The following is a 10339-nucleotide window of genomic DNA, read 5'->3' on the forward strand; positions in this document are numbered from 1 at the left end:
CTCAGGAACATACCCACTGGTGCAGGATCTGGTCAGCCAAGCCATCAAGAACAAGGGGATCCGCAGACCAAAGTGAGGTAGATAAAAGCCAGTCTTTATTTGAAAAATTCCAATTCAGTTGTCAACTATGATTAAGTGCGGATTGTAATGCTGGGAATACACCATATGTTTTTCAGCAGATAGTATGATAGATAATTTCCGACATGTCCGATCTTATTTTTGATCGTTTTTCTGATCGATTCCTCATAAAAGTGAATGGAAATTGATAAGAAATATTGATTGGAAAGATGTAGTACAAGGGTAAATTAAAGTGAATATACTCAGGATAATTTAGGCAGTTCCCTTATAGTACATAGAAATGGTAAGCCTGGATGGATAAAATTGTACCATGTATAGACCATAAGAGTGATGTGCAGGTACTCTGCAGGAGAATAAGTGGATTTTTCCTCTATCACACATTCTTCATGCACAATCTGAACGAGGTTTATGTGTGATAGACAACACCTCGGTGTTCAATGTATACAACATTCTCAGTGGATTCACTGCAGGGAGTGCATATGCAGAGAATAGTACTACTGTGCAATTTAATTTGGAGTCACCAAACTCAAATTTAACCACCCTGGCGTTCTGATTAAATCGCCAAGGTGGCTGCGGGAGGGTTTTTTTTTAAATAAAAAAAAAAACTATTTCATGCAGCCAACTGAAAGTTGGCTGCATGAAAGCCCACTAGAGGGCGCTCCGGAGGCGATCTTCCGATCGCCTCCGGCGCCCAGAATAAACAAGGAAGGCCGCAATGAGCGGCCTTCCTTGTTTTGCTTACATCGTCGCCATAGCGACGAGCGGAGTGACATCGACGTCAGCCGCCTCCGATCCAGCCCTTAGCGCTGGCCGGAACTTTTTGTTCCGGCTACGCTGGGCTCAGGCGGCTGGGGGGACCCTCTTTCGCCGCCGAGCGGCGGCGATCAGGCAGCACACGCGGCTGGCAAAGTGCCGGCTGCGTGTGCTGCACTTTATTTGACGAAAATCGGCCCAGCAGGGCCTGAGCGGCAGCCTCTGGCGGTGTTGGACGAGCTGAGCTCGTCCAGACCGCTCAGCAGGTTAAAGAGAACCTGGAGCTGGTTTCTAAAAATGATATCCGCACACAAGAGGCTGGGTCTGCCTATACAGCCCAGTCTCTGTTGCTATGTAGTGTCCCCCCAGGGCGCCCCTACGCTCGGCCATGCCCCCATAAATCAAAGCCGCGCTGTCGAGACGCAGCAGGCTGTGTTTACCTATGTAGTGTCACACTCGCCGCTCCCCCCGCCTCCTGCATAGCTCTGGTCCCCACCCACATCCCTTCCCTCCAACCAGTGGGGAGGGAAGGGACGCAGGCGGGGACCAGAGCTATGCAAGAGGAGCGGCGAGTGTGACACTACATAGGTAAAAACACAGCCCGCTGCGTGTCGACAGTGCGGCTGTGATTTATGGGGGCATAGCAGAGCGCGAGGGGGCCTGGGGGGACACTACATAGCAACAGAGGCTAAGCTGTATAGGCAGACCCAGCCTTTGTGTGCGGATATTCTTAGAAACCACCCGGTTTCTCTTTAACAATATATCAAATTGATTTCACGAGAATAGGGCGTGCATAAATTTGCATAAACTTGCATCCATGCAGATTTGCATCTCATTGACCATCCCTTCTAGGGACACAACTACACATCAGGCTTTATTCTTACAGCAGATATATATTATAAGATTCCTGTGTGCACATCAGATATACAGTCAGATATGTATATCTGACTTTAGAAATATGACTGCTTTATTGCAGCAAAATAACTTGTTTTCTGTTCATTTCATTATTGTTACATAGTTACATAGTTATTTTGGTTGAAAAAAGACATACGTCCATCGAGTTCAACCAGTATAAAGTACAACACCAGCCTGCTCCCTCACATATCCCTGTTGATCCAGAGGAAGGCGAAAAAACCCTTACAAGGCATGGTCCAATTAGCCCCTAAAGGGAAAAATTCCTTCCCGACTCCAGATGGCAATCAGATAAAATCCCTGGATCAACATCATTAGGCATTACCTAGTAATTGTAGCCATGGATGTCTTTCAACTCAAGGAAAGCATCTAAGCCCCCTTTAAATGCAGGTATAGAGTTTGCCATAACGACTTCCTGTGGCAATGCATTCCACATCTTAATCACTCTTACTGTAAAGAACCCTTTCCTAAATAAATGGCTAAAACGTTTTTCCTCCATGCGCAGATCATGTCCTCTAGTCCTTTGAGAAGGCCTAGGGACAAAAAGCTCATCCGCCAAGCTATTATATTGCCCTCTGATGTATTTATACATGTTAATTAGATCCCCTCTAAGGCGTCTTTTCTCTAGACTAAATAAACCCAGTTTATCTAACCTTTCTCGATATTGAGCACTGTTCTTACTGTATGTATAAGTTATGAATGTTCAAGTATAATTAATGATAACTAGTACCTGAGAATTAAATGGATTTGGATGGTTGGAGGCACCCCAATGAGAAAATAAAATAATAAATACTTCTTCACAATGGATAAAGAATATGGAGAAAAGATTGTTATTTCTGACTAATAAATTTGTATCCGTTCGGTGGGCGCCCGCCGAAAGGATACAGCTAATCAGCTGGCACTTATTTGACCTGAGGAAGCGGCTTACGCCGAGAAACGCGTTGTCACAGTGCTGTTCGCAATCAATAAATGAAATTATATTTTTACCTAATCTGACCAAGCCAAATTTATTAGTCAGAAATAACTAATAATCTTTTCTCCATATTCTTCATCCATTGTGAAGAAGTATTTATTATTTTATTTTCTCATTGGGGCGCCTCCAACCATCCAAATCCATTTAATATATCCTACCCAGTAGGAATTTGTCGTTCTCCCTTTTTGAGAATCGCAAATATTGTTTCATTTTGGAGTTGCGACCGAAAGAATCTACGAAAAAGGCCGAGTGGGGACGGTACTTCTCCACCTGCGCATATGAGTGGTTGCCTCTTTGGAGCAACCCACCTTTGTGAGTATAATTGTTTTAGATACTTTTACTCAGCCTTAATTAAGAAGGTATCACACCAGATCGGGCTCCCGGTGGCCGGGTGTTTCTTTTGCTTGTCTTTTGTCAGTTTTGAATACCTGAGTATTAGACCATTTTCCCTTTTAGTTACAGTTTAAATTTATTAAAAGTTGAAGCATTTTTTCCTGACTCCAGGTACCCAAAAATTGCTCCCATTAGTGTGGGGTATACCCAACCCTGTCCTCAGGGCACAAAAACAGTGCATGTTTTATGGAAATCCACACAGGCAGTTAATCAGCTCTGCTGAGACACTAATGACCTCACCTGTGAATGTTTGTGGTTTTCTGCAAAACATGTGCTAAATATATATATATATATATATATATATATATATATATATATATATATATATATATATATATATATATATATATATATATATATATATATATATATATATATATATATATATATATATATATATATATATATATATATATATATATATATATATATATATATATATATAAAAAATATTTTAATAAATCTCTTTATTTTATATTTAGTTGATTTTAATATTTTGGAGTGGGGTTATTACTAGGTGGGTTTTTGACTTGAACAATGTTGGTTCCAACTAAGATGTTCCATATGTCATAGCCCTACACCTATTTCCCTGTTAAAGTGGTCTAACACCCAGCATTTCAACTTTGCTTTAAAAGATTGCTTACAGCTTATAAACTATTATGCCAAATTTTTTTTTAGCAGAAATTCACTGAATGGATTAAACATGACATTTTAGTGCTGCATTTAGCTAGAAATACTTCTCGTGCTTGCTTGTTTAGTTACAAATGTATCTATCTACAATGTAACAAACAAACACTGCTCTGAGAGAACAAAGAGGGCTTCCCCGGCAGGCTTTTCAAAGGTCTATTTGTATTACAAATAAAGATACATTTTGTAACTACAGATAAGAACCGATGCGGATTCCTAGTTAAATCCAACACTAAAATGTCATGTTTAACCCATTCAGTGAATTTCTGCTTAAAAAAAATCTGGCATAATAGTTTGTAAGCTGTAAGCAATCTTTTAAAGCAAAGTTGTAATGCTGGGTGTTAAACCGCTTTAATATCCCCTTCCATCTGTGAGGTTGGAGGGCGTATCCCCGGTTGTTGGGGCCGCCCCCTTCACAGGGGGTGGGTATATATGGTTTCTCTGTGCCATTTTTACTTTAGCAATGATTAAGGACCAGTAGGTCTGAAACATGTTAGCTACAGATGCGTGATTGGTGGTTTTGGATACGTCCATAATAAAGGATCATTTTAGGACATGTGCGGATCCCTTCCTTTTTGCTACAGGTACTGTAAAAAGATAGGTAGTTAAAATATGAGTCAATCTTATCATAAACAGGATTATGTGTAAAGTGAAGAATAAACTGAGACAGAAGCATTCTCAAAATGAACAGAATACGAACCAAAAAGCTTAGAATTCCATATTTATATAAGATGCTTGAATCATCAGCAAAGACAAGACATCATATTTAGTCATTTATTTACAACCCATAACAACCATGGTGAGGAAAGTCACATCAACTGTGAAAAAAAGGTCCACTGCACCTAAAACAAAACAAAAACACACATTAGATGAAGGAAAGACAACATTAGACTCCAGTTGGCTATACAATTTTGTGCATCAGAAAGCGTTTACAGTATCATGGAATTTCATACCGTTACTTGATCATCATATGCACAATCATTGCTCAGTGCAATAAATTACTTCAAATTAATATTTCACGTCTGCTTAACATTTAGAAACAGTAAGATAAACAAAAATGTATACAGCAGACTCTTGTACACTGCAAACAAGATGGTGACAGGTAGGTAGGAGCATTTTGGAACACTTACATATAGCTTAAAAGGAATCTGAAATAATGAATTGTATGTGTAGCACAGTTAAGAAATAGAACATTAATAGCAAAAACAAACAAGTCATTATTTCCAGTACAGGAAGAGTTAAGAAACTTGGAGTTATCTATGCAAAAGAGCTTCTCTGAGTTCCACAGCCAAATTGGTCTCCGATTTCTGGAGCACTATACATCAAACAGTGACAGGCAGCTGAAGATAAGGTTCAGTGAGAAGAGAAGTTCAAAGGGTCATTAGCTCTGCAAACCACACTCTGTATTTTAAACTACACGACTGAAAATATGATAATATTATGCAAAGCTATAAAACGCTATATAAAAAACAGAAAAGACTAATTTCTTTGCTACTAATGTTCTATTCCTTATCAATACTACACATACAATTCATTATATCATAAGTTTTTATTAGCTTCAGTGTCACTTTAAAGCAGGAATGGCAAACTCAAATACAAAAAGTGGGCCGAAATTGTGCACTGGGACCTAGCCACGGGCCAACCTCAATGTTTAGCCACCTTCCCCCCCTTATAAAGTTCCTAGGTGTCTAATGGACCAACTCCAACCCCTATTCAGTTCCCTGGTGTCTAATGGACCACACCCTCACTATACAGTTCCAAGGTGTTTAGTGATTTCCCCTTACCTCCCCCATATGGCTTCCAGATGTTTTAGGGCAGGCATGGGCAAACTCGGCCCCCCAGCTGTTACAGAACTACAAGTCCCACAATGCATTTGCCTTTATAAGTCATGACTGTGGCTGTCAGACTCCTGCAATGCATTGTGGGACTTGTAGTTCCTTAACAGCTGGAGGGCCAAGTTTGTCCATGCCTGTTCTAGGGATTCACCTCCAATATAGCTTCTTTGGTGGTCTAGAGTGGGCCAAACATAATGCAAAGTGGAGAAACCACTTGAGGGCCAAATTTAATGGCTTTGAGGGCCATATTTGGCCCACGAGCCGGAGTATGATATGTATGCTTTAACGTCCCTGGCGGTCAATTAAATCCGCCAGGGAGGCGGTGCAGCACCATTTCATTTTTTTTTTTAAAATCATGTAGCTAGCCTAGCGCTAGCTACATGATCCCCCCCACCCCCTCCGATCGCCTCCGGCGATCAAGCCCGTCCGGAAATCCTGTTCTGAATGGAATTTCCATGAGGGCTTCACCCGTTGCCATGGCGACGGGCGCAATGACGTCACCGAGGTCGTGACGTCAGAGGGAGTCCCGACCCACCCCTCAGCGCTGCCTGGCACTGATTGGCCAGGCAGCGCTCGGGGGGGTTGGCACCCTCTGACGCGGCGCCGATCGTAGGCAAAACGCAGCTAGCAAAGTGCTAGCTGCGTGTATATAAAAAAAAAAATTATGCAAATCGGCCCAGCGGGGCCTGAGAAATCCTCCGCAGCGGCTTACCCTGTGTCCAGCACGGGGTTACCGCTAAGGAGGTTAAAGGGAACTTACGTGAGAGATGTAGAGGCTGACATTTATTTGCTTTTAAACAATACACATTGATACAACAGAAGTGTGGAAAACAGGCAGGGTCCCAATACACACTGCCTGGCTGTAATGCTGATCCTCTGTCTATAAATGTTTCGCCCTACATCCTGAAACAAGCATACAGATGCTTGACAAGATTAGCTACATTTATTCAACCACTACTGACCAGGAGGATCAGCAGGGCTGCCATAAGCATGCCCAATCAGAGATACAACTAATTTTGGGCCAAAATTGGTTGCATGCATCAAACAGACATGCTGCAAGGTGTTGCTTGACCAGGTGCGTGGCGGTAACTGTGTGCGATATTTGGATGCAGAACAAACGTGAAGGAACCACTGGTGCCCCTAGTGTAAAATGTGTCTTGTGCAGTATACTTTCTCTGTCTGCCGGTGACTCCATCCTCATACAGCGCCCCACATGGTCGCCGACGTAACATGGATGTCTTCTGGGTAAGTTAACTCCCTGCTGCCTGTGGTCACACTTGAAGTACTTATACTTCAAAAGAAGGAGAACAAATCACTGAATTACATCTTTCCCCACTATCCACAGCGACCTGGAGGGGGAATAGTATTTAAAGCAGCCAGGACTTTTGTAGGAGCAGTTTTACAGCTTTACCCTGCGCCCAGATATCCCGGTGGCTTAATCATATGTATGCTGAGGGAATGGGGCATATCAGGCTACCAAACTGGGGTGGGGGCCACATTATTTAATGTAAGGGGGAGGCTCAGGTCCAAATAATTGTTAAATACCATGGTATTTTTTAGATGGTTATCATAACCTGAATATTCTTACCGTTGCAACCCTAGTCACAGGGCTGATTCCCGAGAGATTTCACGCTGAAATCAATCGGGAGTGAGCCTGCGGTGTATGGACAGGAAGCAGATCTCTCTTCAAATAGAGATTTATCTCTAGGCTTATCTACCCATACATTGTCCATTATATGAGCACCTTTAATCTTTTGAATGGATAAATCCTAGGCTGACTGTGTGCCAGTGCAGTTTTCTGCACGACACACCCTGCTTGTCCTGCCCACAGTCTCTTTTCACAGCACACAACTTGTATCTCAAAAACTGGAAAGCACACCAATACAGTGATGTGGAAAAAACTATTACATAACACGAGACAGAATTCTCCAGTCTGTAAAAAGAAAAAAAAAGTCCTACACTGGACTCTATAGAACTAGGTTAATAAACCTTACAACCAAAATAAGGAAAGGGGAACAGGTTAGCTCTAAATATAATTCATACTACACACTTCAGTACAGATACAACATGTTTAACATATGTTATACTATAGCACATGCAGCCCTTATTCTTGCCTGTAGGGATTACCTCCAATGTCATGCAAGGTACATACCTTAACATTTTCTTCCCTAGCGTTTATTTCTTCAGGAGCTGGTGTCTGACAATGAGGAAGGGAGCAGCAAACCCACTACCAAAGAAAAGTGTCATTACTGCTAGTAGCCTCCACTTGTTTTCAATAGAGAAAGGCAAGTTCTGAAAAACAAAACAGTGACACAGGTGGTATATGTTTAAATATGCCTTGATAAAAACAAAAGTTAAGCGATTTGGAAAACTTAAAAAAGAGACACTAACATCAAAAAGATCCCCTGGGGGGTACTAACCTCGGGTGGGGGAAGCCTCGGGATCCTAATGAGGCTTCCCACGCCGTTCTCTGTCCCACGGGGGTCTCGCTGCAGCCCTCCGAACAGCCGGCGACAGACCCGACTGTCAATTCAATATTTACCTTTGCTGGCTCCAGCGGGGGCATTGTGGCTGCTTTCGGCTCTGAACTAGGCGGAAATACCCGATCTCCGTCGGGTCCGCTCTACTGCGCAGGCGCTGCAGACTTGCACCTGCGCAGTAGAGCAGACCCGACGGTGATCGGGTATTTCCGCCTACTTCGGAGCCGACAGCCACCAGAGCGCCTGCGCAGGAGCCAGGAAGGTAAATATTTACGTCGCTGCTGTACGGAGGGCTGCAGCGAGACCCCCGAGGGACGGAGGACGGCGTGGGAAGCCTCATTAGGATCCTGAGGCTTCCCCCACCTGAGGTGAGTACCCCCCTGGGGACATTTTGATGTTGCAGATTCTCTTTAAGCAATTGCTGGTACATCAGAAAGCGTTTACAGTATCACAGATCTTCTCATACTGTTATGTTATCATCACGTGTACCAATGAAGTTTCTATATGCATGCATAAATAGTATAACCAGTGCCTCGCACAGGCTGCAAATAAAAATCTAAAAATTGACAAGGTGGCCATACATAGGACTTCAAAGAAGCACATTTTTTACTGAGCAAGTTCACAAACCGGGCATGGCCAGTGCACAAAGGTCCAGGCAGAGAACTGATTTGTTCAATGTAGTACAGACTTATAAGGCCTTTACTCCCCTGCTATATGCAATAAAAAAAAAAAGTTACCTATTCAGTGTACGAGAGGGGAACAATGACAATATGATGGCTTTAGGTATAGCTGAATTTTTTTGCTCTCTCTGTGCCCTTGTCAGTCTCTCAGGACAGAAAAAAAAACTTCTCCCCCCATGGGGCCCCTGCAGTGGCATCCTTTTCATGGTCTGTCGTTACACCCTTGGCGGTAAAAGCAAAGTCAATAATCCCATTCATATGAACTATTTAGCGATCAGGTGGACTAGATCTCTAAGCAAAAAAGTACAACATTTGAATGCATATGTTCCCAGCTAGTTATCTCTAGCATATGTATGAGGCAAAATTAACCGTTTAACCATGAGGCAATACATTTTTGGCCCTTTTTTGCAACCCCCAAGTTGTACATATGAATTTCATAAAGCACAAAATAACTGTGTTGCCCATGCCCATAGACTTTTACTATCCCGTCCCCTCCCCCAACCCTCCTGGTTTGATAGTGGATGTAGGCAAATTCACGTCGAAACACCCACCCAGCAGGCATTTGCCGGTGTCTAAAAATGGCTGTGGCAATGAGCATTAGAAAAACAGAATTTAAATAAGTGTAATATGACATTAATCAAGTGAAACAAATATATATTCCATAGAAACCTAACTAATTCAGACAAAGCAGCTTCCATACTGTGAATAAACTTGATTTCACAGAACAAAGAGGAAGTCCGTCTTTACATACGTAACTGATGGTAATGCAGCATCAGAATATTATACACCTGCATGCCCAATACGGATGGCTGAGAGCGCCATAGTGAATAGACGCAGCACGTCCTCCTCGCACGCCGCCTGCCCTATCTCTAGGCCGCAGTCACACAGCACGGAGCGCACGCCGGACACACAGCCTTCCCATAACCCAGAAGCAGGCGTTACCTTTCCCGGTCCCTCCTCATAGTGGGCCCCGCGGCGGAGAGCGGACGTGGTGAACCTGCGAACTGCCTGACCGAACATGATGATCGCTCGACAGACACAAGCTACTGCTGCGTGACCTCTCTCTAGCTTCTCCACTTCCGCTCCAACAAGGAGAAAAGGCCGGAAGCAGCAAACAGAGGAAGGAGAAGTGCGTGTCGGGATTTGTAGTTGTAAACAGCGCCCATTCCAGAGCAGAAAACATGACTGGCACATTACTGGACTACAACTCCCATAGATACTAGCGGTCTGCATCGCGCGTTGTTCCGCCCACTGCTAGATAAAACGTAGATCAGGAAGCGACCATGTTATGAAGTAGAGATGGGAAGTTCGGATCTTTTCAATGATCCGGATGATTCGAATCGGATCATTGAAGAGATCCGGATCTTTGATCCGAATCTCGGATCATTTTACTACCGGAAGCATTCGGGGGTGAAATGAACAGCAGGACAGGTCTGTGGACAGGAGAAGGGGAGGGAGTGGACACAGAGAAGGGGAGAAGATGGACAGAGGGCAGGGAGTGGACAGAGAAGGGAGGCGGGACGAGCAGAGAGCAGAAATGTTTGCACG

At 43.3% G+C, this 10339-nt stretch overlaps 1 protein-coding gene and 2 non-coding genes across 3 annotated transcripts; all 3 read right to left on the bottom strand.

The window, feature by feature from the left end:
• Nucleotides 1–4504: 4504 nt before the first annotated feature.
• COX7C (cytochrome c oxidase subunit 7C) lies at nucleotides 4505–9891 on the bottom strand. The gene is made up of 3 exons (XM_068271695.1): nucleotides 9734–9891; nucleotides 7784–7923; nucleotides 4505–4638 (listed from the first exon to the last, which is right to left on the bottom strand). The coding sequence occupies exons 1-2, from the start codon at nucleotides 9809–9811 to the stop codon at nucleotides 7807–7809; spliced, it is 195 nt and encodes a 64-aa protein (XP_068127796.1). The 5' UTR covers nucleotides 9812–9891; the 3' UTR covers nucleotides 4505–4638; nucleotides 7784–7806.
• LOC137532874 (small nucleolar RNA Z39) lies at nucleotides 4711–4772 on the bottom strand. Its single transcript, XR_011024051.1, has one exon. It is a non-coding gene; the product is annotated as a small nucleolar RNA Z39 (small nucleolar RNA).
• On the bottom strand, nucleotides 8537–8600 carry LOC137532869 (small nucleolar RNA Z39). The gene has a single exon (XR_011024048.1). It is a non-coding gene; the product is annotated as a small nucleolar RNA Z39 (small nucleolar RNA).
• Nucleotides 9892–10339: the final 448 nt, after the last annotated feature.

The sequence above is a fragment of the Hyperolius riggenbachi genome, chromosome 1, assembly GCF_040937935.1.
Source record: "Hyperolius riggenbachi isolate aHypRig1 chromosome 1, aHypRig1.pri, whole genome shotgun sequence".
NCBI classification, from domain to species: domain Eukaryota; kingdom Metazoa; phylum Chordata; class Amphibia; order Anura; family Hyperoliidae; genus Hyperolius; species Hyperolius riggenbachi.

Excerpts from the sequence above, each read along its gene's own strand:
- COX7C (XM_068271695.1), bottom strand. The coding sequence starts at position 9,811 with ATGTTCGGTCAGGCAGTTCGCAGGTTCACCACGTCCGCTCTCCGCCGC. Across the intron at positions 7,924-9,733 it reads ATGAGGAGGGACCGGGAAAG|AACTTGCCTTTCTCTATTGA; the intron begins GTAACGCCTGCT and ends TTTGTTTTTCAG.